Raw genomic sequence first — 27,733 nt, forward strand, 5'->3', positions numbered from 1 at the left:
AAGCCAAGGGGGGCATGGGCAGCCTCCTCTAGGGTGCGCACAGAAGACAGACAAAAAGTCCTCAGGCTTGGGGCCCCAGCACAAAGACTGATCCGGGACAAAGCCCCGAACATGGACCGTAAGTCACCATGACCAAGCCACTGGCTCGGAGGCTCCTGTGGCCTGAGCTCCAAATGGAAAGGATGGGCCTCTCTGTGAGGGGGTCCCTGCCCTCCTTGTGCCCTGGGCGACTTGAGTCTCCAGCCTGCCTTTCCTGTCTTTTCCCCTCTTTTCCCTTGAAGGGCAATGAAGCAATGGCAAAAGGTGCGGCCAAAGGCAGGCCAGGAGGCGGGGCAGGCCATCTCACTGGGCACTTCTACACTAAGAAACCCAACCCAACTCCAGGTCCCGCTCTAGGTCTGCCGGGGCTGTGGGCACCCCCGATGCGGCTGACCCCACGCCAAACCCTACAGGCCTGGAGGCCCAAAAGGGGCCCCCAAAGGGTCCTTCAGGGCTGCCCACGGTTTCCCCAAAACACCTCTAGCAGCTCTCCACCCCCCCCATAAGTATTTAGGCCTTTCCAGCAGCCATTCACCCCACCGGAGACACGTCGGGGTGCGCCACCCATTGCCCTAACAAGAGTTGTCTGTGTCTGAACTTCCGACATCTGGACTCCCAGAATGGCCCCTACTGATACCCTAGTACAGGTCTGCTGAACACTGCTGCCAGCCTGAGCCGCACCCCCACCCACCCTGGGGAAGGGGCGTACAGGAAGGACCGGGAGGGGTCAGGAGCGCAGGCTTCCAGCGGCCAGAGCTTTCGCATGGCAGTGGAGAGGGGACTCGGTGCCCCTGCCGGGCACACTTAACTTGGCGAAGATGGTAAAATTTTATGCATATGCAACTACAGTAAAGAACTTGTTTTATTTAAACGGAGGAATGAGACAGTCTCCCTCTCTTCCTGTGGAACAACAGGCCTCTTTTCTGAATCATTCAACTCTTTCTTCCAAACGAAATCCTCCGGGTTCTTTTTTTTTTTTTTTTTTTTTATGATTTACTTATTTAATATATCTAGAGAGAGCGCGCGCAAAGTGAGCACAGGGTTGGGTGGGGGCGGAGGGAGAGACGGAGACAATCCCAAGCCGGCTCGACACGGGACACGACATCGCGACCCCAACATCATGACCTGAGCTGAAAAAAACAAGAGTCGGGATGCTCAACTGATGAGACACCCGAGTGCCCCAATCTTCTGGACTCTTTTTTTTTTTTTTAAGATTTTATTTATTTATTTGACAGACAGAGATCACAAACAGGCAGAGAGGAGAGGCAGGCAGAGAGAGAGGAGGAAGCAGGCTCCCTGCTGAGCAGAGATTCCAGAGGTGGGGCTCAATCCCAGGACCCTGGGACCATGACCTGAACCGAAGGCAGAGGCTTCAACCCACTGAGCCACCCAGGCACCCCAATCTTCTGGACTCTTGTGCAGTCTTTCCCTCCTGTCATCAGAGCTCTCTGCCCGGAAGCCCATCCCACCAAAATCTCTATCTGTGCCAGGCACAGGCCCCGTGAAGTTTTGTATTCCTGGCCTGGGGCCCACCAATGCCAACATCCTCAGGAACCCAGGCTAATGTCTCACTCCCTCTTCTCAGAACATGTCCCACGTGTCTGAATAAAGCCTGCCCTCTCCTGAGACCCAGATACGGACCGTGGGTCCAAGGGCAGGAACCACATCTCACATGGGCTGTCCACAAGGCAGGCCACACTCCCAAAGTCCCCAGATGCCGCAAGCCCAGAAACACGGACAGTGGCGCGTCCCTGCGCGAGCCCACACAGGCTGCCCGCGACCAGTCTGCATTCACGACGGGAGCAGGGAGGAGACCACGAGCGCACGGTCCAGGGCGGCAGCCACACCGCGCCCTCACCCCCGCATGGCCCCACTCATGCCCTGCCCCCAGGAGCAGGCCCACGGCTCAGGCGCCAACATGCTCTGGCTGTGCGGTGAGTCAGACCTGAGTCTGACTCGGAGATGTGCCGCGTCCTGGCTGGCCCACCCTAGCCGAGGTCCAGGACTCCCCACCTTCTGCAAGCTTGACAACTCCACCTTGAAAGGGAGGAGATGGCCCGCTGGGAAGGGCCACTGGGAGGGCAGGCGAGCGTCTGTAAGCACAGGAGCTACCACTAGTGCTCCTCACTGTTCTTATTTGGACCCCCAAACCCCTTCTGTGATTCCGACCCTAAAACCCCTTCTGTTAAAACAGAAATGACAAATCAGAACTGACAGGAGAGAACAGGAGCTCGCTGGGAGTCCGAAGGACAAAGGAACAAACGGCAGAGCCACCTGCTGCCTGTCCCCCTCAACCCAGTGCTGTCCGACACGCGGGCCCGAGGTGGTTTCCAGAGAGAGGGACCTTGCTTGGGTCAGAGGACGGCAGCGTCTCCACGCCCTGGCGACACGAGAACAAGAACCCGCCATGCTCTGCTCTAAGCCAGGTTGAGAGGCAGCGAGAAGCGATGGCAGCCCTGTCCCTGGGCTTCATCCGCTTGTCCCCATCACTGCTCTATCCCCCACCCCTCACCCACCCCCAAAGTGTACCCGCGCAAGCTGCCTTCCTCCCTGTGAGATCTGAGTCATGGTGCTCACTTACCACACCTCTGCCTTCCAGGAGCCAAGCTGAGAGGGCAAAGACCCGAGCGGAGAGATGCGTGTGCCGGCCTCCCCTGCCAGACCCCGGGGCACACCCGCTTCTGCCCGCTGGTGCTTGGCTGCAGGACGCTCCCGCCTGTCTCCCTGAAGACTCCTTCCCCAGCCACTCAGAATTAAAGACCAAGCGCTCTGCACTTCCACCACCTTCTCTGAAGTAGAAGTGCCTTGAAAGAAGAGCAGGCGGGTGGTAAGGAGAGAACACGAGAACCGTCTTCCTTCCCGTCTGCCTGGAGCCTGCCCACTTTACCTCGGGAGGCCAGCCGGCAGATACGCACGAGCTGTCAGGACAGGCAGGTGCTGGGCGCAGAGCCCATGCGCAGCCCGCACTCCCCTCCCCACCCAGACCCCTCCCAGGCGGCCCTGCCAGCAGCCCAGGTGGAAACAGGATTCTCCCCTGTGCTGCCCGCACTCGGGGCATGAACGTCCCCTGCCCACGCATAGTGACCGCTACATGGCCCTGCCCAGCATTTCTGGACAGTCCCCAGAGGGAGGACGGTGCCGCCTTGGCCAAGGATGGCTGCGTAAGGAACCCACTGCGTAAGGGACCCCCTGCATAAGGGACCTGCACAGGACATGCGGGCCATGCTTCACTGCCCGTAGGTCCCATCTAGCGGGAGAGGACAGGCCACAGCAAGGCTCAAAGCCACATCTCCTGCGAAGTGAGTGCTTCCTGGAGCCCTATGCGCTCTATGAGGGATCAGCAGAAAGGAAGGGTCATGGTCACGGTCCCAATCCCTGAGGAAGCGCTGGAACAGACAAAACCATAAACATTCTGTGCAAGGAGGGAAGTATCCAAATGCTGAATACAGGAGGAGGTGACCTGTGAGGGCCAGCACCGTCAGGAGAGGCTTCTGGGAGGAAGGAGAAACTCCGGTGGCCTGAAGGAGGTGGCCTTCTCGAACTGCGGCCCTGCAGGTCCTCCGTCTGTGCCACACAGCTCGTCGTTTAGAGACAAGTCCTCCAGACCGCTGCTTCCGGGAGCAGCTCAGCAGCACAAGCACCTCCCAGTCCTCACCTCCAACAGTTCCCACTGGAGGAGGGCGCAAGGACCCCCAGTCTCTCCCAGAAGACCAGCCCCAGGCAGGCCTGCTCCCAGGAGGCCTTCTCGTCCCACAGGCCAGGAGACAGAGTGGCTTCCCTGCAGCCCAGACTCCAGGTATGGGGGGCTCTGGCTGCCAGGGACTCTGGGTGCTGGGGTGCAGGGGGCTCCAGGTGCAGGGGGCTCCGGGATGCCGGGGCTTCAGGATGGGCCCTGAAGACTGTCCTGCTGTGGGGACACTCACTTCCTAGCTGAGTCCAAGGTCTAACCACCTCTGCTGTCCAAGGCCTTCTGATCTCCTTCCTCACCAGCTACCCCGTATTTCCTGGGCAGAGTCCCCTCCTTGCCATCCTCCATTCATCCCTCTCTGGCCACTACGGCTCCTTCCACAGGCTGTGCCACCATCCAGTCTCCCTACTGCCCCCCTCCCAACATACAGATTCATTCTCCTGGCCTCTGTCTCCTTCAAGAAGGCCAAGACTGTGGCTTCCCCAGCCCTACTTCATTCCAAACGTGCGAAACCAGGAACAGTACCCCTGCACTCACCCTCTACTTGCACACAGTGAGAATGGAGACTCCCGTCCACTTCTACACAGCATCTCCCAAAGCTGTGGGAGGAATCCCACCGCCCACAGATGTGAGAGCAGGAGCCAGGCCCAGGGCTGGGCCGGCCTGTGCTTATTCCTGGGAGACGTGCCGACCTCACAGCCCAGCCGGCGCTCAGGCTCACGGCCACCGGTGACACCCCCACCCCCGCGCAGGTGCCCATGTGAGCAGATGGGAATGTGAATGAGCCGGATGGTAGTAATCATTTCACTGTGTACACGCACGAACAAACACAACCTGCCGTGTGCCTTGGGCGCACACGCCTTTATCACAAACCCGAGATAACCCTTGTCCCTCACGTCCCTGCTCCAGAAACGAGCACACTCCCCCACCCTCTGCAGCCCGGTTCACGCTGACCCCCCAATAAGCAAATAGGAGGGTCGCCTGGGTCATATGCCCTTCCCACGTACACTCCTTTACCCTTCACAACAAACTCCTTTACTCCTCCCACAGGAAGGTTCCGAAGAAATCCTTTTGGACATTAAGCCTGGAGTTCCCAACCCAGCCTCAGGCCGGGGCACTCAGTTGTTGAGTAAATGCTCTGCCCCAAGCATGGCCTCATTCCAGGGTCTCCCGATTCTGGCCATCACTGAACTGATGGCCATCACTGAACTCCCGCTGGTCCTCCTCTATCTGGTCTCTCTGTGCCAACGCCAGCTCGGTCTCTGGACATGCAATCTGCTTCTCTCGTTGACCAACCAAATACTTTCGTCTTGTGAAAAGCCAAGTGGTTCTTGCTACAGGCGCTCGTGGGTACTGGTCTTCCGCCGCAGTCTTTTCCACGGGCAGCAATCGGACATGTAACCATACACATGCATGTCCGAGTATTTTGTTAATGTCTCCCCCCATGCCTAGCCTGCAAGAAAACCCAGTCTATCTCGCTCATCAGTGTGCCCTCTGTGCCTAGTTCCAGATCTTTCTGCAACTCAACAGGAAGCCTAGCCACAGTTAAGAAGCACGTCCTCAGGCTGTCAGCGGCTGGACTGAAAACCCCTGCGGCTCCCTGGGTCACTGCGATCCCACCCCTTTCCTCTCTCCTCCGTGGACCATTCCCTACCCTTAGAAAGAACGAAAAGTCTCAGTTGGCCTCTCGAGGAGCCTTCTGTGGAGGGGAGAATCCCGGGCTGGCGAGGAGGACAATGGCAGGGAGAACAGGAGAGGAAGAGAATGGGCGAGGGGGTGGCCAGGGCCCACTTCTGCGACCAAGTAAGGCTGTTCTGGAGGCATTCAGGAAATGCTGTGAAAGGAGACTTATGAACCTGACTACTTTTTGTTCTACTTTTGCCACCTAGGAAAGACGGAGGGAGTTGGGGGTGTGAAGTGGGCGCTCAAGGAGGAGAAAGGACCGGGCACCAGATTTCAAGATGACTGAAGACAGGACAACAGAAATCGGTATAATTCATAGGAATCGGATTGAATAAAAACTTCCCAACCTCAAGGATGCCAGGGTGTTGAGGAGCTCAGCAACAGTTAAGAAAGAGGGAGCCTGGCAGGGCACCCAGGTGGCCCCGTCGACTAAGGTCCGACTTTCAGTTCTGGCTGAGGTCATGGCGGCATGAGCGGTGGGATGGAGCCCCAGGGCGGACTCCCTGCTCCTCCCCCTCTGCTCCCCAATCTCCCTAAAATATCTAAATAAATCTTAAAAACAAAAAACAAACAAACAGAAGGCAGGTAGGAAGGCAGGGGGCAGCCTGGGCTTGCACACGCACGTCCAGGCAGCTGTGCCGGGGCTCGACGCCACAGCTCGGCGCAGCACCCAGCCCGACGAGACACCCTCCCCACAGCACCCAGAACCTGCCCGCGCTGGGTGCTAATGGGACCTCCGCATTCCTTACTTACAGACCCAGGCCTGGGCACATGCTTGTGAAGAGCAGCTGCGTACTTCCTGCCATCTTGTCCCCAAAATGACAGGGGAGGACACTCCACATCCAAGCAGGCAGCTGCCCCATGTGAGGCACTGAGTCCCCAATCGAAGGAGTGGGGGCCGGCTCTGCCGTCAGTGTTCCACATGGCCAAGTGTTCGCAGGGTCCCACGGCCGGCTCTGACATCAGCGTTCCACACGGAACGCTGTGGAATGTTCCATGTGGACGTTCGGCCAGCTCCCCTGCAGACCCATCTTCCTGCTGTCTTCACTGTCGAAAGCTCGCTTTTCCACACACCGTCCCCATCCGCCCACCTCTGGGGACCAGGGCAATCTGCTCCTTCGGACAGTGGAGAGCTGGGGGATCCCCTGTGCAGGGCGGATGGGTGAACAGCTGGCTTTGCCAGGTTCCCTGTCCCCTTCTTTCCATCATTCTGCCCAAGCAGCCCTGCACCTCACTGCCCCCAACTCTGCCCCCCATAGTTCTCGGGGGGTCACTCCTGGACACCCCTCCTTCTGCTGAAGGTCAGGCTTCCCACGGCCTACCCGAAGCAGGTGCCATCCGCAGCTGCACGGTGAGCGGCCTGGAGCTGCCGGCCCTCCCAGCGGTGCTGGCCCCACAGTCTCCTGCGGGCGCCAGGGACGGCAAGAGCCTTCTCCAAAGAATAGACACAAGAACACAAAACTATTAGGAAAGGGCCATCCTGTCTGCACGACGACCCAGCAAAAGTCCCTCCTGACTGGGCACCGCGACGGGATCTCAACACCATGACCCTGAGCGCGGCTCCATGGTTTCAAGGACACTGCAGCCCGAAACTTCGAGCTGCCCAGACGGCGGAGAGAAGCTGTTTGATTTATGAAGTGGGTCAACCGGGAAGAGCGACGCACAGGGAAAGAGGTCAGCCTGGGGTCTGCTCCCTCCTCGTCCCGTCGGGTTTACGGATGCGCCTCCTTTGCAGGAAGCCAAGAGCCACAGTCGGAAGACTGTTCTGGAACATCACCGAGCTTCGACACAGGGAGGTCTGAAAGAAGAGGCCCACGTTTTCTCTTGGATGGTCCTCAGTTTACTTCAAGGACGTTATAGGCAGATGGAGGCTTCCAGAACTCCGTTTACCACCAGACAAGATCTGATTCCACACACAAGTCAGAAGAGATATTTTCAATCGTGGGTTCATATAAGAGGAGCAGGAGGACGTGGAACCACACATTGACTGGACGCTTTCTGAGCAGGCACCATGCAGAGAGCGTTCCCGTGTCATCACACGCATCTGTTCAACGAACACTGAGCCCGTGTCACGTCCGAAACACTGATGGACAGTGGCAGGCAAAAATGAGCCAAACGGTCCAAATCCTGGCTCCCGCTGACCTCACGTTCCCATCGAGGTGGATAGAAACAAGGGTATCTATCCACCGGTGGTGAACACGACGAAGCAGAAGAAAGCAGCCGGAGGGATGCTAGAGAAAACTTCCGGAGAAACGTGGCAGGGGTACCGGGGCTGCATCAGAGGCTGCTGCGCTGGACGGCGTCTCTGACTGCGGTCTGGTGACAGAAGCAGCACACGGTCGCGTGTGCCCCATGCAGGACAGGGAGGTGCAGGGCTCTCTAAGACCCGCACCGTGACTCTCGCCCCATGGAGCTGGGGGGAAGGGCTCTCTCCAGACTCTGACAAGGTTCAACCGCGAGCGAGAAAGCTGGGACATGAACTCAGGAGTGCGCAGCCCCGCGCTCCTGGGCTGGGAGAGAAATGGAGCCTCGGAGTTCAAGTGTGCCCGGGGCTCACAAAGTGGCAGGCCCATAGGCCTTTCCATGCAGGGCGAGAGCTGAGTGCCATTCAGTCTGGCCCCCTATGGGACTATTACTCTCATCACCAGCTGAAAACCGAGCCTTCCTCTGAAACGAGGAGAAAGACGATGTGGGCTCTGCAAGGACAGCTAGTAAGTGAACACGTCCCACTCTTGTCCCTCCCAGCCCCCCAGGCTCCCAACACAAGATGCCATAGGAGAGGGAAACAGGCCTTGCTACTCTTTCTCCTGGCTGTCAGTTCCCAGTGGAGAACAGACAGGCGCAGAACAGGAAGATGAGTGAGCCGCCACTCCCCAGGGCCACAGGGCTCTGGAGGTGGAGCAGAGGGGACAGGCACTGAGAAAAAGTCAGCAGCAAGGAGAAAGGAGACCCTCCCTAGCCCCATTTCAAAGAAAGCATAGCCCTCCATCCTAACCTGCAGTCGCTGGGTGGTGGCGGGGTGAGAGGACAGGGAGGGGGGACGTGGAGTGCTTCCTTGAGAAGCAGGGGGCAGGAAAGACAGATGCCCTGGGAGCAGGTTTGAGGCGCTCCTGATGGGAGGGAGAGGAGAAGGAGGCTTCTGCTTCTAGCACAGGAGTCCAGAAAGGAAATACCACAGCCAAGGTCAGAGGGTGTTTGCAGAATTGCTGGAAATCCCAGGCTGGGGAGTCCAGGCGAGAGAGTGGAGGATTCAAGGAAAGGAGAAGCTGGAGCAAAGCTCCACATGATTTCAACCGAAGGTCACGGTTTGCACCCTCCCGTTTTATTGTGCATCAACCCCCACAGCCACAGGGACCCGTGACCAGGGTTAATCAACTACCAAGGTGGGAAGGGAAGATAAGGATTCTAATAGGAGCAGAGCACATTAAGGGGAGCCGGAAATTCCATCATATTATACCCCACCAGACCCTCTGCCCACCAACACACACACACACACACACAATGAAATTTAACGCTGCGTCTCCCTCCCAGCAACTTATCAACTTATCACCTTGTCTCCAGCAAGCCAGGTCTCCTGGCCCAACACAGCACCAAACAAATTATGCTCTGAATGTCAAGAAAAACTGTGTCACCTAGAGAAACCCAATTAACGACATGACTCTGTTCTCCTCAATTCCCCTCTCCCCCTCCAGGCGTATCCGGGGCACCGGTGTGGCTGACCGCCTTTTCCCACTACTGGCTACGTTCCCTGGTTGGTTGACTCCAAAGCCAAACGGATGAAACAGGGGCCTCCGGAGAAGCCGACCAAGCGAGGAGCGTCGGGGGAATCCTGCTGCCCCCCACACCCTGGCCTGTGGCGGAAGCCCCAGGGACACAGCAAGAACACAGCACCTGGGCGGACAGTCCCTGGAGGGTTCACCTTGAAGTCCTACGCTGCTCCTCAAGCGGCACTCTGCTGAGAGCTCCTAAATGGGGGCGGCACGTGCCCCGGGAGGGACAATAAATAGGTGTTTCCAAGAAATCCCTGCCGTGGTTGTTTCCTCCGACCCCCTTTCCTGATGGGCCCCTCCCCCGAGAGACCTCCATCACCTCCCCCCACCCCACCCCCGCTGTTCTCCCAGGCTCCCCAGACCGCCGGCAGCGTGTGTCCCGGCGAGTCCATACACACAAACGTCCTCCCGGCGGTCGTGCCGGGGCCTCGCACGCCGACCAGCCCCCCGCCCCCGCCCCGCAGCGCTGCCGAGGGGGCCGTGCGAGCGGTGGGGACCCTGAGACCGGAAATGCCTGGTTCTGGACGGCTGCGCCGAAACGCAAGAGGAGGCGCGCGGAGAGCTGAGCCCCGGGACCAGGGCGACCGCAGCAGGCGCGGGGTGCAAGGGGAGGGTCGAAATGCCGTCCAGGGGAGAGGGGCATCCAGGGGTGGGCGAGCAGGGGGAGCTGTCAGGGCAGGGGCAAAGTTAAAACCCGAGGGGCCGAGAGCCGGGAGGAGGAGGAGGAGGAGGAGGAGGGAGACACAAGTAAGGGCAAGGCTGGCAAGAGGCCCGGAGGAGGGCCGGGGCCGGGGAGGGGCGCCGGCGGCGAGACTCTGCAGGTGGCGGGGCTGGGGCAGCAGGGTGGGGGAAGGGGGTCCGGGGCCCGCGTGCAGGCAGAGGTGGCCGGGGAGTGTGGGGGCGGGGCAGCACAGGGCGGGGACCGACCCGGCTCCCGGAATCTGCAGCGCGTGCATGGGGAAGGGGGGCCGAGGGAGGGGGCCCCCGCAGCGGCGGGCGCCAGGGCGAGGGGCTGGGGGCGCCGGGGCCGGCGGAAGGGCGCCCGGGGGGCACGTGAGGCGGGCGGCCGCGGCGCTCCCCGGCGGCGGGGAGGGGGCCTAGGAACCGGGGCGAGGCTGGGGGCGGCGCGCTCACCCGCAGGGCGGACAGGTCGATGTCGTCCAGGCTGCGGGCGGGGGCTGGGTCGCCCATGGCCTCCGTGGGCAGCCGGGCCCCGGGGCCGCTCAAGCTCCGGCTCGGTTATTCCGCTGCCGCTGTCGCCGCTTCTCCCCCATCGGGGGATCCCGGGGGCGGACTCCGCCGCACCTCCCCCGGAGGACGCGGAGGGGGAGGGCCGGCGAGAGGACCGACCCACCGACTGACAGGAGCAAGCGCCCGGAGCCCGCAACCCGAGCCTCCCGCCGCTCCTGCGCAGGCGCGGAGTGGCCGCGCGCCGGGAGGGTGGACGAGGGAACGTGACGCGGGCGCGCCGGGTTCCCCTCCCCCTCGGCGCCGACACCTGCGCGCAGGCGCAGGAGAGAGCGCGAGCGCGGAAGGCGCGCGCGAGGGCCGAGCGACCGCGCGAGCCTGGCAGGCAGAAGTGGGCGGTGGCCGGGCGGCCGCGGAGCGCGCCCACCGGCCGGCGCGCGTGCGCACACGCGTTTCCTTCCCTTCCCCTGTTTTGCCCTTTCTCTCCCCCATTTCCTTCTTCGCTCTCCTTTGACGCTTTTCCTTCCCTTTCCTTCCTCTTTCGCGTGCCCCGCTGCCAATCAAGCCACCCACCTCTATTTGCGGGGGCAGGGGGGCGGGGCCCAACCCCCCTATTACTAGGGGGGTTGTTATGGTAACTCCCCACGCGAGGGCTGGGTGGCCTCTAGATAGGATGGGCTGTCCACCCACCTAATTGCCATGGCAACGGTGGAGCCGCCGAGGGAGGGGCCTCGGGCTGAGAATTTGGCTAGAGAAACCACGTGGGAGTTGGGCGGGGGCGCCGGGAGCCTCGGGGGTGCCCTTTACCCCCTTACCTGGCTGGAGTCGGGAGTGTTGCGGGCGGCACCCGAGATCTCAAGACGGGAATCCTCCCGCACACCTTTGTCTCTGCACAATGGCTCTGTTTCAGCAGTTACTCGTTGACCGATCACCGGAGCCGCGCGTGGGGGAAGGGGTGGTCGCGAGAGGCGGAGGAACCATGTCCAGCCCCTCCAGATCTTGCATGGGTCACCTTAGTCTAGTGTGCGCGCAGCACCCCCAGCCGTTAGCCTCACTGGAGCCTGGGTGACGCAATGAGAAGAACCAGGAGTCATGTTCTGCCACTGTCACGCTGTGCACAGTGATTTTTCGAAAACTCAAATCTGTTGTTCAGTGTCCTGTTTGAGACCCTTCACTGCGCCCCTACATTTGAATCAAGTATGGCATCGAAGACCCTTTGATTCTGATTGCTTTTCCTGCATTGTTTTCAACACTCTGCCATCCCATCTCACATGTACCCATAATGAAATCTACTCACAGCAGCTGGAACCCAGCTCCGGCTCCTTCAGCCTGCACACCGTCTGTTTCTCCCTGGATATTCTGGCCACGCCCACTCTGCCTGCGCCTTGCTTTGCCCTACATATCTAAATCACCGCCTCCGTGAAGCCTTCCTTGATGTGCCAAGGCTCAAACTCTTCTGTTTTAACTGCCTGCTTTAAACCCATGGTGACACTGTAGTCTTTGAATTGTAAATGTCTGTCGCATCTCCTTAAAGGCAGGAATCATGACAGCCTTGTTCAGCACAGGTCTTGGCGCCCATTAGAGGTTCAGTAACATGGTAAGTGAATGAAGGTGTCTGTCCTTTGGGCAGACACTGGGTATATGGTAATGCAAGATCAAGTCCATGGGATAGCAGGAAAAAATAGAATCTGAAGTTAGTCCTTTGGGCAAGTCAATCTCTGAGGTTCAATTCTAGCATCTATGAAATAGAGAGGAGATTAGGATAAAATTAGATATGTATAGCACTTGGCATACACTAGGTCCTCAATACATTTGCTTATGCCTGCTTAATAGGCAGTGTTTAATAGAGACGCTGAGGGGCTCTTCGGTGGCTCAGTCGGTTAAGCATCTGCCTTTGGTTCAGGTCATGATCCCGGGGTCCTGGGATCAAGTTCTGCTTTGGGCTACCTGCTCAGCGGGGAGTCTGCATCTCCCTTCCGTCTGCCTGCTGCTCCCTCTGCTTGTGCGCGCTCTCTCTCTCAAATAAATAAAATCTTAAAAAAAAAATAAAGAGATACTGAATCAATGAGTGAGCTGATGAAGAGAGCAGGGATAGTTTAGACCGCCAGACTTCAGGGGATTGCAGATAGACCGACAAGACAGTTCGAAGCAGAAGCCCTCCTAGCCCCAACCCAGCTCGGGACACCTGCTGTCTCCACCATCCCCCTCCACCACAGTTAATGAGGTAACGGTCCCCTTGGGAAAGAGGTACTTACTGCTGGCAATGAGGCTAATTAGCAGGATGCCAATTAGTACCAGGGGACCGCTGTATGTGGGAGGGGGGATTTCTTTTTTTTTTTTTTAAAGATTTTATTTATTTATTTGTCATAAAGAGAGAGCACAACACGGGGAGCAGCAGGCAGAAGGAGAGGGAGAAGCAGGCTCCCCAATGAGCAAAGTGCCTGATGCCCATTGATCCCAGGACTCTGGGATCATGACCTGAGCTGAAGGCAGATGCTTAACTGAATGAGCCACCCAGGAGTCCCATGGTGGGGGCGGGGGGGTATTTCTTGTGTGCAAGTGGCTTCTTCAGAGGAAAGCGTGGCTGGGCTCAAAGCATGGGAGCAAGGCAGCGGCATTCCCCCTCTCCCCATTGTCATCCACTGCCCACCCCTCTTTGAGGAAGCCTTCCCAAACTCTTACCTCTGCTCCCCTCCATCTCTCCCTGCTCCTGTGGTCAATTCTCAGACTGGGGAGCGAGGCCCAGGGACTGACGGGCAAAAGCCAGGACCTGTGCTAAACTTTTTCCTAATCATGAAATAGTCCAGATACATAAAAAGATATGAACATATGTATAAAAGGCAAGTTCATCTACCCACCACTCAGCTTAAGAAAGAAATGCCAGCAATTCAGGTGAAGAATTCTCTGTTACATCATCCTGTCAGCCCCTTCCCTCCACTTGCCCTCGGAGGTCACCCTCCTCAGCCCGGTGTGGGTTCCACTCTCTTAACAAACCATACCGTTTACCGGCAGACCTCATTTTTTGGTTGCATATTTTCCAAATGGAAGGTTTGGGCAACCCAGTGTTGGGCAAGTCTGTTGGAACCATTTTTCCGACAGTACCTGCTCACTTCCCTTCTGTGTCACATTTTCCTTAATGCTCCCAATATTTCGAACTTTTTCATCATTGTTATATTTGCTGTGGTGATCTGCGGTCAGTGATTATGACTCACCCAAAGCTCAAGCGATGTTTGGCATTTTTTAGCTCTATTTTTTATTTATTTTTATCTTTTTTAAGTTTATTGATTGAACTCCTCTCTATATCCAATGTGGGGCTCGAACTCACAACCCCGAGATCAAGAGTCACATGTTCCTCTGATTGAGCCAGCCAGGTGCCCCAGCAATTATTTAAATAATTAAATGTTATTATAGTATTCATATAATTAATAATTGTCATTATTGATATATCATATTAATATTTATATAATTAATAAGCCATAATTAAAGTATTTTAAAATTAAGGTATATACACTGGGATTTTTTAGACCTAATGCTATTGCATTTAACAGAATACAGTGTAGTGTAACATAACTGTTCTTACGATGCTAGTATTTACATGTATTGGCATGTATGTTTTATTTTATTGGTTTTTAAAATATTTTTAAAGATTTATTTATTTATTTGAGAGACAGAGAGAGACAGCAGAGAGGAAAGGTCAGAGGGAGAAGTAGACTTCCTTCTGAGCAGGGAGCCTGATGGGGAACTCCATCCCCGGACTCTGGGATCATGACCCGAGCCGAAGGCAGGTGCCCAACCAAGCCACCCAGGTGCCTCTGTTTTTATTTTTTAAATATTTTATTTATTTGGGGGCACCTGGATGACTCAGTGGGTTAAGCATCTGCCTTTGGCACAGGTCATAATCCCAGGGTCCTGGGATCCAGCCCTGCATCACACTCCCTGCTTGGTGGGGAGTTTGCTTCTCCCTCTCCCTCTGCTGCTCCCCCTGCATGTGCTCTCTCTCTCTGTGTCAAATAAATAAAATCTTAAAAATTTTTGAGGGGCACCTGGTGGCACAGTTGTTAAGTGTCTGCCTTCGGCTCAGGTCATGGTCCCAGATTCTGGGATCGAGTCCCACATCGGGCTCTCTGCTCAGTGGGGAGTCTGCTTCTCTCTCTCCTACTCCTCCTGCTTATGTTCCCTCTCTCTCTCTGTCAAATAAATTAAAAGTCTTTAAAAAGTTTTTCCTATAATTTATTTCAGAGAGAGATAGAGAGTACAAATGTGGTGAGGGGAGAGAGAGACAGAGAGAACCCCCAACTGACCCCATGGAACATGGAACCCGGCGCGTTGTTCCATCTCCAGATCCAGAGATCACGACCTGAGCCAAAATCAAGCCACTCACTTAACCTACTGAGCCTCCCAGGCCCCCTGTATGTCCAATACCGAGCAATGCGTCACAACCAACAGATCAGTTTCTTCTTAGGGGGAGCAGCAGGTCGAGGGAGAAGCAGGCTCCCCGCGGAGCAATGAGCCCAACGTGGGACTCAATCCCAGAACCCTGGGATCATGACCCAGGGAAGTCAGATGCTTAACCAACTGAGCCCCCCAGGTGCCCCCAGGTAACAGCTTCTTAGTGCAGGAAAGTAAACCTGATGAAGGGTGTGACCCTAACAAGCCCTGGGAGGCCAACGACATCATGCGGGTCACTTTGCTGCCCTGCTGGCTTCCTGGCTCTGGCTCTGCCACCAGACCGGTAGTGTCCCTGGGCCGCGTCTGCCTCCCTCCGGTCCGGAGAGGCACCGGCCGGGAGAGCCGGATGCCGGCATGGAAAGCGTGTGCCTGCTCTGTTCGATATGCAAGCAGGCCCCCAGCAGTAAGCGGCTACGGAGCACCCGCTTGTCTTTGGCAGAGAGTAGATGCTCAGTAAATACTTGAATCAATGACTTCATCTTTACAGCAAGCTCCTCTCATTTCCCAGCGGAGACCCCTGAGGCCCAGAGAAGTGCTAGGACCTGACGGGGTCACCTTGGCCACGACAAGCTGGGGATTCGGCCCTGTTCTTCCTGCCCTCAAGGCTACGCCCTTAACCACTCCCAAAGGGGCCTCCCTGAGCTTCTTCCCGTTGTCACTCCAGGACCACGAGACACCCCTTCAGCCCTCCAGCGCAGGGAAGCACCATCTCCTGGCTCTCCGGGGGTCCTGGCTTGGCCCCGCCCTTCTTGCTGGCCAGGTGCTGTGTGAGCACCTCCTCTTCCCAGCAGCCAGGTTAGCTGCTAAAAGGACCAACAGGTACAGTAGAGATGAATGTGCAGAAAGGAGCCAGGCGCTGGGTGTGAGCAGGTGCCGGGGGGCCAAAGCTCAGGTGGGCGGGAAGGGGGAGGCAAGCGCCAGGCTCTCGGTTTGGCCAAGGGAGAGGCAGGGACCTCTTCTATGCCTTTATTTATGAAATGCTTCTTGAATGGATACAAAGCTAGTGTCTATCTGTAGGCAGGGGGAGAGAGTTAGTGTGCGCCTCCCACCCCACCCTCCCTGCCGTGGGGGCTGAAGCCAGGAGAGGCTTCATCCTTCCCTCCACCTTGGCTGTGATGAGCCCGGAGAGGCCGTGGGATGGGAGGGGTTCAAGGGCAGTTGGAGGTAAGGGGGAGCTGGGAAGGCCCAGGACAGAGCCGGCCTCTCCTGCAGGGACAGACTTCCCCAGGCTTGCAGGTGGGCGGGCAGACGGGTGGGAGGTTTGCTTCTCCCCCAGTGCAGTGGTTTCAAGTGGGCAGTGGGGAGGAGGAACTTCTCCGGGACTGTCTCCTGCCTCCCCAATCCAGGGTCTGGAGCATCCTCTTCGGGGTCCTTCTCAAGGGAGGGTCCACTGCGGTGACTTCTCTAGTCCCCTCAGGCATGCCTGCCTGCCTGCCCTGGGTCCCAGGGGGCACTGCCCTCCGTACTTAGGGTTGGGGGCAGGGAGCCGGCCTCAGTGGTGCCCGAGGCGGCTGGTATGCCATCCCGGGCTGGAGCCACCACTATGTCCACACTTCGAGGGGCATCACGCCTTCCTTGCTCCCCAGGGGCGGCAGCAAATTCTCTTCCTCCAGGAACTTGAGGGGAAAGTGGACCAGGTGACCCTGGACCTGGGTGAGCTCAGACCTGGCCAGAGATGGGCTGACTGTGGCCAGGGGCTCTGCGGCCACGTATTCCCGGAGTGCCCGCAGGGAGCGGGTGGCGTTGGATGGCAGGCAACGGAAGATCTGTGGGTGGTGGGCAGGGGGCATAGAAGCCAGTAAGGCTTGGAGAGACTCTGCCAAGAGTCCAAAAGCCCAACTGGGCTGGACACCCCCAGTTCTCACACCACAGCCCCCCACATTGACCCCGAGCTGCTGAACCCCATGATCTGCCCCCCACACTTTCACCTCTCTTCTGAGAATGGCTCAGTGGTGGGGCTCTCTCCATCCTACCCTGAACGAGACAATCCATGCATTTCCACACAGAGACCCCCCTCCTCACCCCCTGCCCCGGCACCCACCTGCTCATAGATATTGGCATTGTTCTCTGCTGTGTCTTGCCACAGCTGGAAAAAGTCATCACAGACAGGGTCTCGGAGGTCCAGATCCGGCCGGGCATCTGTCCCAAGAATCACACTACAGGACAAAAGGGTGCCCACAAGGTCAGATTAAGATCCTTGGAGAACCCGGGACACCTGGGTGGCTCAGTCAGTGAAGTGTCTGCCTTCGGCTCAGGGCCCTGGGATCGAGTCTACATTGGGCTCCCTGCTCAGTGGGGAGTCTGCTTCTCCCTCTGCCTCTGCTGCTGCCCCTGCTTTTGTGCTCTCTCTGACAAATAAGTAAATTTAAAAATCTTAAAAAAAAAAAAAAAGGATCCTTGGAGAACTTGACTGCTGGAAAAGTCATTTTGCGCCTACCCAAGTAATTCAAAATAAACACACTGTTAAATAGTAAAATAAGGGCAAACGGGCCCAACAGAGTTTTAATCTGTCTCTTCTTTGACCACTAACTTGATGCTTTACAAAAAAAAAAAAACAAACTATTTTTAGAGTATTTGCTTCTTATCTTTTTGATAGCCCTACTTGGCCCTGAGTCAGATCGGGAACTCCAGTGCTACTTACGGGTAGTAAGCCATCCACACACCTCCCCAGAAGGCAGGCCAGCCCCCTCCCGACCTCTTCCTCCCCCGCAGCACCCTGTCCCACTCTACCTGAAGCAATGCTTCCGCAAACTCAAGGCAAACCTGCCCGCCTGATAATCCCTGCCATCCATGAGGGAGGGCTCCATCTCTGTGTCCTGGATCAGCACGGCTAGCTCACTGTCCCGCTTGCCCAGCAAGCTACGGTCATTGATGTTCGCAGAGCCTGGGACAGGTGCAGGACACGCTGTGTCTGCCTGAGCCCCAGGGGGGACCCTCTACCAGAGGACCAGCCAGTGTCCTTCACCCCATCCCCACTGCTAGGCCTGGCTCCACACCCCACCGCTCCTCTTGCTGCCAGGGGTCCTGATCCGGGACTGACCAATGATGACTGTCCGGTCATCCGCGATGAGCATCTTGCTGTGGATATAGATGAGCTCTGAGACCGGGTGCCCACCCAGCTCTCCGTGGGTGCGCAGCCCACAGATGGACATATAGTCCCGCCATGCTGTCCCCACTGAAAGAAAGATGGGGGAGGGGATGAGGTAACAGGTGCCCTCTCGTGCTGATGGAGCCCTGTCCCAGGTACCCCCCACTTCAAAAGGCCTAGAGCTAAGTCTGCATGCGTCTCCCTGCAGCCCAAGACTACCTGCAGTTTCAGAGTAGTAGCAGCCCCAGAACCATGCGAGGAGAGGCTCCCCTGCCCGGTGGTCCTGGGCCTGAACCCCCCACCCCCAGCACTCACTGGCTGCTTTGAGGCGATGTAGGATGGAGTACTCCCCACGGCACAGGGTCCTGCGGAAAAGAGTGGGTGAGGGAGGGGGAGGCTAGGGGATGTCAGGAGAATGGTGGACCTCAAAAATCCAGCAGAAAGGGAGCGGGACAGACTCAGGGCAGGGGCACGGATGGGTGGCCATGGGGGGGGGTCACCTGTAGGTGAAGTGCAGAATGGCCTGGATAGAATTCCCACCACCTGTAGTGATGTCACCCTCGAAACCGGGCAGCAGGGGCAAAAGAACGTAGACTCGGAAGCACTGCCCATGTCTGGGGAAGGGGGTGGAGTCAGAGGCGGGGCCAGACACAAACCACGCCCCCTCCTGGTTTAAACCACGCCCAGACGCCCATCCTGCCGCCAGTCCGCCTTACTTGTGGGCCTTCAGGATTCTGTCCACAATCTCATCGCCCACCTTGTTGAGAACGGTCCGCCCATCCGAGCAGCTAATGAAGAACTGATTCTGAGGCAGGGACCCAAGACAGGCATCAGCCGCCAGGGCCCTGCCCGGTTCCCTCCGCTCGGCGCCAGCCCCATCTCGAGGTTCCGGCCCACCCCGGGGTTTCACACCTCTCCAGGCCCAGCCACACCAGCCCTCCAGGACTGATCCCACAGCTATCCTCAGTCCCTCTCCTCAGACGCCCCCTCCCTTCCCTGTCCCCCGACCCCCTTCAGACCTCGATGTATAGAAAGTGCTGGCTCTCCCTGATGGTGTGCAGGTAGGCGTTGAGGATAGAGTTCTCCAAAGTCCCTGCTGACCAGCGGTCCACAGACCGCAAGACCTGGGGGGGCAAGGAATAGAATGTGGCTCCTGACCGCAGGAGAGCAGTCTGGGCAGCTCTCAGGTTTGGGGCAGTGGGCTGAAGGGAGGGAGGAGTGAGGACAGGTTGAAAGGGGAGCCTCACCTGCACGGTGGCGCACTGCCCCCCGGGGAGCGTGAAGGGGAGCTGGTCTGCTGTGCTGGTGGATTTGGGCAGCAGGTAGGGATACATGGGTGTCTTATACTTGGCCTTGGTCATCTGAGGTGGAGGGATGGCTGTCAGCGGGAGGTAGCTCCTTCCCACCACCAGCACCCCCAGGACAGAGTGAGCACCTTGGTGAAGTTCCAGCGTTGGATGAAGTGCCGGGCCAGGTCCCGGGCGGGGAGACCATGCACGGCCACCCCAACGTCCCGCCATGGCATCCGGGGCATGGTCTCCCTGTCAATGAAATCTGGGGGTCCCGGGAGAATCAGGGGCAAGGCCAGGGATGGTCTCTTGGGGACGGTTCCGACATCCCCAAGCGCTTCTGGCTCCCACAAGGAGCCGATCAGAGGGAAGGCCACGTTACCCTTGACCCAGCTCCTCCCATTCACAGCCCCCACCCGGACATCTGCCCCTACTCCCTTGTCCTGGGGGCTATGGAGGAGGGGACCCTCACCCTCAAAAGGCCGGTCCAGCTGTACCCAGTCCTTCGTGATAAGATTGCTGTAGTCTTTGCCCAGCCAGAAGAATTGATTTTGTGAGAGGTCTGGGCTGCCTGGAGAGTCGGAGCCCGGCGGGGGAGGCTGTAGGGGAACACACCCAAGCCGGGGGGGCAAGGAGAGGTCACAGGGAGCCATACAGAGCCAGGGCCCAGGAGGAGAGAGGGGCACTGAAAGACTGCGAAACAGAGAGACATAGAGAGTAAGAGTGACACAGATGGTTCCCCCCAGCCCTCAGTGGCATTGGATGTCCTAGAGGAGCGGGGAGGGGTCTGGGGGCGGGGAGGGATTGGGTCTACTTCCCAGCAGCTTCCTGGGGCCCCAGTAAGAGGAACCCCGTGGTGGGCAGTGCCTGGAACGGGTGGAGGGGAAAGGGTGTGCATTGATGCGGTGTTTAGGGGAGCTTGGGAAGGCCTTGGCGATTACCTGTGGGGCCGCTGGCCCGGATGGGTCCCCGAGGTCAGTCAGGCGATAGTGCAGGTCATCCCAGCGGCCATAGGCGAGGTCCAGCCCCCCCAAGAAGGCCACTACTTGGTCCACAACCAAGAGCTTCTCATGATGGGCCCACAGGGTCACCTGGTCTGGGTGGCGCATGACCTGCCGCAGGTGAGGGAGAGGGGTCAGGAGGGTGGGCTCTGGTGAGGGGAGAACCGAAGCGCCAGGAGGGAGGACAGGAAGATGGAAGAATGAGACATTCATTTGAGGACAAGGAGGGTTGGGGGCTGGGAAGCCTGGAGGGTAGGGCTACAGTTGGGGGGGGGTGTCTCTGACACCCGAGTCACCTTTATGTTGTGATGCAGCAGCATTAGGGCTCTCTTGCTATAGCCACTGTTAATGCCCAAGGCCAACTCCACTTCCTTAAACAGCAGGACGGACACACGGACACCCTCCTCCTGGTGGTGGGGGTGAGGTGGGGGGGGTGGGGGTGGCAGTGTGGCCATCAGATCCTAATGCCCTTTGCACGATGGCCCCTTTGCACCCTCCCAAACCCTGCCCCATGCTCGGGGTTGCTGTGTGAACCCCCACTCAGCCTGGACAGCCTCCACACTTACACCCAGCCATGGTGCTTGTGGCAAACTTGGCAATGGGCCAGCTGTTCACCTGTCCACCAGCTTGTCCATGTGCACAGCTCCTTGCCTGCCTGTCACTGTCTACTCACCCACGTTCCCCACCATGTACTTACCCCCCTTCTGTGCCACCCATCCTGCATCCACCCACTGCATCCCTGTTGGCACCCCCTCCGACTGCCTATCCTTCTCTCTGTCCCCCTTCCCACCATCCCTCCATCCACTGGCCCCCACTCGCCATCATGGTCTGCACGTCCAGTGACACCTACAGATGCCCGGATGTGGCAGCCACTGTGCCTTGTACTGAGAGCAGCGATGTTAGTCCAGTGAGAAAGGCAACACACATCCGCCCCCAGCCCCCGATGAAACAAAGCCTAAAGGGCACTGGGAGAGACATCTACACTGGCTCCAGGAGAAGCATTCCCTACCTTCTCCCACACTGCAGTCTATTCTAAACCCCCCCCCCCCCCGCCATGGGCTGCTCCCTCATGCCTCCCCTCCAGCCTGACCCCTCTCCTCACCGCCTTCCTCTTGAGCATAATGTCCAGTCTCCAGTCATCTGAATGGGCAGGACGCTTCAGGTAAATTTCCGGACTCAGCCTGGGATTGGGGCGGGAGGTCAGAAGCAAGCTAAGCCTTACCCAACCAGCAGCCACTCCCCCACCCCTCCCTCTGTGGCCTGTAAGCTGATCCCCGGCAGGCCCGACCCTGCCCCTTCCTGTTTGAGCTCTTCCTTTACTCACCACCAATCTGTGATGAAAATCTCCTCTTGAGCTCTCAGGATGGCATCCGCCACAGCGGCAAAGTAACCCGCCCCATTCACAAACCTGGGGGGAGGCCAAGCCAAGGAAGTCAGGGGAGTCAGAAGCCAGAAAGCTCTGGAGAGAAGACTGGAGGACAGCCACGGCTCAGAGGTGATAGCAGGGTCAGTCAAAGATCAAGAGTGATCAGAGCAGTCAGATGGATTATCAGATGTATCCAAGTGGGACAGACTTGCCAGTACAAGCTAAATAAAATTAGAAACCACAAAAGACACAATAAACAAAAGAAGAAAACGACTAGAAGCATTAGTATGCCATATGTAAAGAGTTGTAACAAATCAGTAAGAAAAAGACATACAAGCAAACTGAAAAGTGGGCAAAGAATAAGAACTGACAGTTCATGGAGGAAATTAAAATGCTCAACCATACAAGAAGAGGTTCAATGTCCCTAGCGAGGAAGAAAATTAATAATAAGATAAAATAACAGGTTTTGGGGAGCCTGGGTGGCTCAGTGGGTTAAGCCTCTGCCTTATGGTCAGGTCATGATCTCAGGGTCCTGGAATGGAGCCCCACATCAGGCTCTCTGCTTGGCAGGGAGCCTGCTTTCCCCGCCCACCCCCACTGCCTACCTCTCTGCCTACTTATGATCTCTGTCAAATAAATAAATAAAATCTTAAAAAAAAAAAAGAATAGGTCTTTAATCCACGAGATTAGCAAAAATAAAGACCACTGATAACTTGCAATATTAACACGTGGGGAAGTGAGCATTCTCACAGGCTACGGGAATACACATGGGTTACAGCCTTCCTAGAGGACAGTTTGGCGGTATCTCCGGGAATATCGAGCACACATGTTCTCGAATACCAATAAATGCACAGAGTCCTTCTATTTCTAGGAATGCAACCTATTAAATGCTTAGACAAAAGCTGGGTTCACTGCAGCATCGTTTAAAATGAGGAATAACCAGGGCACCTGGGTGGCTCAGTCAGGGAAGTGTCTGCCTCCAGCTTGGGTCACCATCAGGGCTCCTGGGACGTCCCTGCTCAGCAGGGCATCTGCTTCTCCCTGGCCCTCTGCCACTCCCCCACTCTTGCTTGCACACGCACACCGGCTCTTTCTCTCAAATAAAAAAGATCTTAGGGGTGCCTGGGTGGCTCAGTGGGTTAAAGCCTCTGCCTTTGGCTCGGGTCATGATCTCAGGGTTCTGGGATGGAGCCCCGCATGGGGCTTTCTGCTCAACAGGGAGCCTGCTTCCTCTCTTTCTCTGCCTGCTCTCTACCTACTTGTGATCTCTGTCATATAAATAAATAAAATCTTAAAAAAAAGAAAAAAAGAAAAAAAGAAAGATCTTAAAAATAAAATAAACAATCTAAATGTTTAATCCCTGAGGCACCTGGGTGGCTCAGTGGGTTAAAGCCTCTGCCTTCGGCTCAGGTTGTGATTCCAGAGTCCTGGGATCGAGCCCCGCATCAGGCTCTCTGCTCATCGGGAAGCCTGCTTCCTCCTTTCTCTCTGCCTGCTTCTCTGCCTACTTGTAATCTCTGTCTGTCAAATAAATAAAATCTTTAAAAAAAAAAACAAATGCTTAATCCCTAACACACAAATTAAGTGAAGGAAAAACAAATGACAAAACCAAGTGCAGGATCTCATTTACATATAAAACAAACAGCAGGGGCGTCTGGGGAGCTCAGTGGGTTAAGCCTCTGCCTTGGGGGGGAGTTGTGGTCCCAGGGTCCTGGGATCAAGCCCTGCATCGGGCTCTCTGCTCAGCCGGAAGCCTGCCACCACCACCACCACCACCACCCCCACCTCTCTGCCTACTTGTGATCTCTGTCAAATAAATAACTAAAATCTTAAAACAAAACAAAACAAACAAATGCTAACATACATATAAGTCTACCAAAGTATGCCGGAAAAGAGCTAAGACGATAAACACGATACTATTGTGAGGGCTACTTCTGGGGAGAGAAATGGGCTGCTGGGAGGCGGGTAGGGAGAAGTGGGGCTGAGCACAGAGGGTTGTGCAATGAATGGAAACTTACATGCTTAACGTGTTTCCACGTCACTTGAATTCTTATTTATTTCATTTATGTATTTTTTTAGGATTTTCTCTTTTGAAGCAATCTCTATGCCCAACGTGGGGCTTGAACTGACGGCCATGAGATCAAACATCGCATGCTCCCTGCACTGTGCCAGCCAGGCACCCCTTGACATTCTAATAACTAACAGTCTCGTAGGATGGTGAAGAGCGGGGTCTCAGCCCCGAGGCTGCCCGGATTTGAATCCTGGCTCCACTGTTTACAGGCTGTGTGACCTTGGGCAACGACCCTCACAGGGTTCGCCTGACACCTTCATAACACACAGAAAGCACATAGGACAGTTCCCAGCACACAGTAAGTACTACGTGAGTATAAGCCATTAGTTCTGGCGTTAAAAAATAAATGTTTGCAGCCCGTCCAAGAAAACAAGGCTTCCCCAACTCCCTCCCTGCCTGTGATGTAGTTTAGCTGCCTCTGCTCTTTCCAGCTCCTGCCTCGGGCCATCCTTGTCCTCAAGGCTGCTGCCTCCTGCAAGCCTGTCCTGATATCCCCATGCAGGGCCAGAGGCTCCCCTTCTGTGCTCGGTACCCCCACAACTACCTCTGGAATGGCAATCTGTCATTGCTTCGTGATTGAATCAGCTACTGGGCTGGCTTCTTTCTCCTGCCACTGGGCCGGGCACAGAGTAGGTGCTTAGAAAAGGTTTGTTGAATGCATGAATGAATCAGAGAGTTTTGAAGAGATCCTAAGGCACAGAGAGGGACAGCATGGCAAAAGGGCGGGGGGGGGGGTGGTCACAGGAGGTCAGAGATTGGGTCAGAGGAGATTAACGAGTAAGGAGAGTCAGAGAGGTCAGAGGGAGATTAAATATCAGTGTGGTTAGAGGGCAGCTGGTCAAGGAGACCAGAGAAGCCGCAGGGGGTGGAAAGTAGAAGAGGTTCAAGGACTCAGAAAACAGCAGTGGGCCCAGAAGCCCACAGACAAGCTCTGAAGGGACGTCAGTGTCTCACCACCGGGCCAGGGTCCCAGGCCGGGGCGGGGCGTAGCTGTCATGTTGGTGCAGCTGTATGAAGTCCCTGCCCGGGCCCTGTGCCAGCTCCGTGATCTCCTGGCCCCACCACCGTGCCTGCCGGTAGCTCCCACACTTGAGAATCAGGGACCTGAGCAGGAAGAACAAGGGGGGCCTCAGCCACCTCCCCTCTCCGGCTGTCTCCTACTTCCCACTTCCTGCCTTAGTCTCTCGTGCCCGACTCCACCCGGACGAGGCATGTCTCTGCCTTCTGCACGGCTGGGTCGCAGGCATGGAGCTCGGGGGCAGACCGGGCTCTCCGATTTGTCGGACGAGAGAGTGAACGGAGGAATGGATGGAGAGCCATTTCCCTCTGTCCGAGCCTCCTACTCACCGCTGCCCTCCCTGAGCCCAGCCGCTACGAGTTCCCAGACATGTGGCCAGACCAGTTCCCTGGTTCCAAATCAAGGCCAGCTCCAGGGGCTGGAAATCCTTCCCTTCCTTCCACTCGCTCTCCCTCCCAGGTGTCCGTCCTCGTCCTCACCCACCGCCCCTTGTGGCCCTACCTGTGGGAGGTGTCGATCCTGACCCCATAGCGGGCCTCTGTGCTCCTTTTCCCCACGCGCACCTCGAACCCAGGGTCGAAGAGCTGAACAAAGGAGATGGCGCCCGTCTCGAGGCACATGTACAGCAGGAAGGAGTCCTTCACCACCAGCCACCTGGAGCGGAAGGGCTCCGTCCGTTCCTCCCTGCCCGCGGGATCTCCTTCCTCACCCCTCCCTCCCGAACACGGCCTGGCGGGTCCGCTCCGGGACCCACCTCTTGGACCAGCGGTAACACACTTGGTCTCGGCCACAGCACGTGAGGCCAGGGACTCGGTGGCCTCCAGAGCGCTTCCGGATCACTCCCTCCCTATGGGGAAAATCAGGAGAAGATGGTCCAAAAGGAATCCAGAGCCCCCCTCCCGCCCCCTCCCTGCAATGCTCTCCCCACCCTCCTGTGGGTTTGCTGGCTGTGGGGTGATGGGCATCGGACACTCACAGTCCTTTCGAGCCAAGGTCTGGGATAAAGGACAGCCGGCTGACTTCCAGGAATTCTGTCTGCAGAGGAAGACAATGGCTCAGAGGAGAGACTTCGCCTTTCAGCAGACCCAGGGCCTCTGCCACATGAGGGTCTGATGATACTGTTCCACCTGGAACGGCACAAGGGCCCAGTCCCCGGGGCCTTACCATGGCATGGTAGTTGCGGTAGAAAGACATGGTCAGGAGGCGGTTAAGGTAATTCTCCAGGTACTTCTGAAGCAGGGATGAGAGACAGAGACAGATGGGACCAGAGCCATTTTTGCACACCAGAAGCCTTCCCCGCCAGCCTGGTGTCTGGTCGCACCTGTTTGCTGGATGCATGTCTGCTGGAGCCCTCGGGACCCACGCGTGGTAAAGAGGGTATCTCTCTGTCGGCTGCTTCTCGGGCTGGAGGGTGGGCCACACCAAAGCTGTGGATGAGATCGGGGAGGAGGATCAAGAAGAACCAGGAAGCGGAGAGCCTGGATTCCTGCAGCCCTAGGTATGGGATACTGGGGGAGGACTGGAGGCTGGCAGAAGGCCCCCGATCCTAAGAACAGAGACAAGAAAAGGAGCGAGGCTGCCAAGGGCATTTTGGGCATCCAGCCCGGCTGAGCTACTGGCACAGAACCACGGACAGGGTGAGCTGGGCTGGGAAGGTTTCCTGGTAACCGGGGTCAGGGGAGGGGGCCCCGGGGGCCAGAGCTGGGATGGGAAAGTAGCAGGGACAGAAGTATGGGTGGCTTGGAGGGGCGTGGAGACAGGCAGAAAACGGTACTGGGGGTTGGGTCAGGGGCTGCCCGTGCTGCCCCAGGGTGGGGGCTCCTGCCCTTGACAGGAAGCGGGAGGGTCCCCTTACCGCGCCAGAGGAAGCAGACTCATCAAGACTTTGTGTCTCAGGAGGTCCCGGTGCAGCTCCTGAAAATGCCGGAACTTCTTCTTGGTCGTCCAGGTAAAGGCGCCGTGCGTCAAACGGACAGAGTACAGGGTGCAGGTTCCCACCTGGGAGTACGAGGGAGGGACTGAACGTTTGTCCCCTCGTTGGGCAGCAGCCCTCCCTTTGCCCAGCTCCCTGGCGCCCGCCCAGCCACCTTGGAGCCACTGGTGTATCTTTCAGTGCCCACCACTTGGGCCGTGACCGGGACTCCAGGGGCGAACACCAAGGGGCGCATTTTCAGAGGCTGCAGGTCGTAGATGGCCAGAAACGGGTGCATCCGGTCAGCTAGGAGGAGAGAAGGTGTTAGTGTGCGACCCCCGGAGCTCTCCGCTCCTCTCCTCCCCGACGGCCGTGCTCGCTGCGAACCTGGGTCCTCTCCCTCCTTCAGAGTGTCCAACTCATCGGGCTCCATATGCAACTGGCTGGAGTCCAGGTCGTCCCCAGAGGAGAACAGGCTCGCGGGGGTCGCCGCCATCCTAGGAGCATGGGGAGGCCTCAGGGAGGTGATCTGCCCTACAGCCCCGCCCTCCCCCTCCCACTGGAGCCCCTCTTCTCCTTCAGTTCGCAACGCGACGCGGACCCGCCTCTGACCTCCATCCGGTACCCGGGTCCCGCATCCAAAATCCCTCGGCCCCGCCTCCCGGCCCGACCCGGCGCGCCCAGGAACTCCCGCCACGCCGCGGGGGCTCCCGAAGCGGGCCGGAGCAGACGCCGGGCCAAGGGGGGGTGGTCCCTGGGGGGCTCAGGCCAGGCCCGGCCGCACGCGAGAGGGGGTCCCGCGGGAATGAGGAAGTGCGCGTGCCCCGCCCGGGAGGAAAAACCCAAATCTCGGCAGAGACCGCAGCCCCGCCGGCACCGAGTGCCGCCCCCGCCGCCTCCTCCCCCGCCCCGGGTCGGGGCCCTCCGCCGCGCCCCTCCCCGGCCCCTCACCCGCAGCCCGAGCCGGCGCCCGCGCGGGTCCGCCAGCCGAGGGAGCGGCGCAGCAGCCGGGCCCACACCCGGGCGGCCGGGGAGGGGCGGGGCGGGCGATCGGGGCCGGCCCCCCCGGGGGCGGGCCGCCCGGCCTTACCTCCATGCCCGCCCCGTCGGCCCTGGCCCGCCCCCGCTGCCTGCACGCCCCGCGCCGTCAGTCCGAGCGCACGCGCCGTCC

General features: G+C 57.9%; 2 protein-coding genes and 1 long non-coding RNA gene across 21 annotated transcripts in view; 1 reads left to right on the top strand and 2 right to left on the bottom strand.

Annotated features, from left to right (window-relative positions):
* Positions 1 to 11,698, bottom strand: part of MINK1 (misshapen like kinase 1) — a 43,371-nt gene extending 31,673 nt beyond the window's left edge. For 13 of the 17 annotated variants that reach the window (XM_082707867.1, XM_082707865.1, XM_082707862.1 and 10 more), the window contains exon 1: positions 10,315 to 10,805. In XM_082707867.1, the coding sequence (XP_082563993.1) occupies positions 10,315 to 10,371 (57 nt within the window). In that variant the 5' untranslated portion in view covers positions 10,372 to 10,805. Of the gene's footprint in view, positions 1 to 10,314; positions 10,808 to 11,183; positions 11,430 to 11,665 lie in introns of those variants that run through there. The other 4 variants (XM_082707868.1, XM_082707866.1, XM_082707861.1 and 1 more) reach the window with 3 other exon arrangements.
* On the top strand, positions 2,795 to 16,145 carry LOC309851934. The gene is made up of 2 exons (XR_014305001.1): positions 2,795 to 9,855; positions 15,482 to 16,145. It is a non-coding gene; the product is annotated as an uncharacterized lncRNA (long non-coding RNA).
* Positions 15,770 to 27,725, bottom strand: PLD2 (phospholipase D2). 3 transcript variants are annotated; one of them, XM_082707879.1, is made up of 25 exons: positions 27,653 to 27,725; positions 26,950 to 27,059; positions 26,738 to 26,868; positions 26,506 to 26,648; positions 25,972 to 26,077; positions 25,815 to 25,880; positions 25,627 to 25,685; positions 25,405 to 25,497; positions 25,152 to 25,304; positions 24,587 to 24,736; positions 21,520 to 21,603; positions 21,298 to 21,376; positions 20,492 to 20,602; positions 20,136 to 20,306; positions 19,667 to 19,793; positions 19,341 to 19,459; positions 19,153 to 19,266; positions 18,925 to 19,029; positions 18,622 to 18,710; positions 18,406 to 18,519; positions 18,221 to 18,270; positions 17,858 to 17,992; positions 17,548 to 17,701; positions 16,859 to 16,973; positions 15,770 to 16,583 (listed from the first exon to the last, which is right to left on the bottom strand). In XM_082707879.1, exons 2-25 carry the CDS (start codon positions 27,056 to 27,058, stop codon positions 16,359 to 16,361), a joined length of 2,802 nt encoding a protein of 933 aa, XP_082564005.1. In that variant the 5' UTR covers position 27,059; positions 27,653 to 27,725; the 3' UTR covers positions 15,770 to 16,358. The 3 variants fall into 3 exon arrangements, with proteins under 3 accessions (XP_082564005.1, XP_082564004.1, XP_082564003.1); XM_082707878.1 differs by lacking the exon at positions 27,653 to 27,725 and adding an exon at positions 27,514 to 27,625; XM_082707877.1 differs by lacking the exon at positions 27,653 to 27,725 and adding an exon at positions 27,175 to 27,507.
* Positions 27,726 to 27,733: the final 8 nt, after the last annotated feature.

The sequence above is a fragment of the Mustela nivalis genome (genome assembly GCF_964662115.1).
Source record: "Mustela nivalis genome assembly, chromosome: 17".
In the NCBI taxonomy this organism is placed as follows: domain Eukaryota; kingdom Metazoa; phylum Chordata; class Mammalia; order Carnivora; family Mustelidae; genus Mustela; species Mustela nivalis.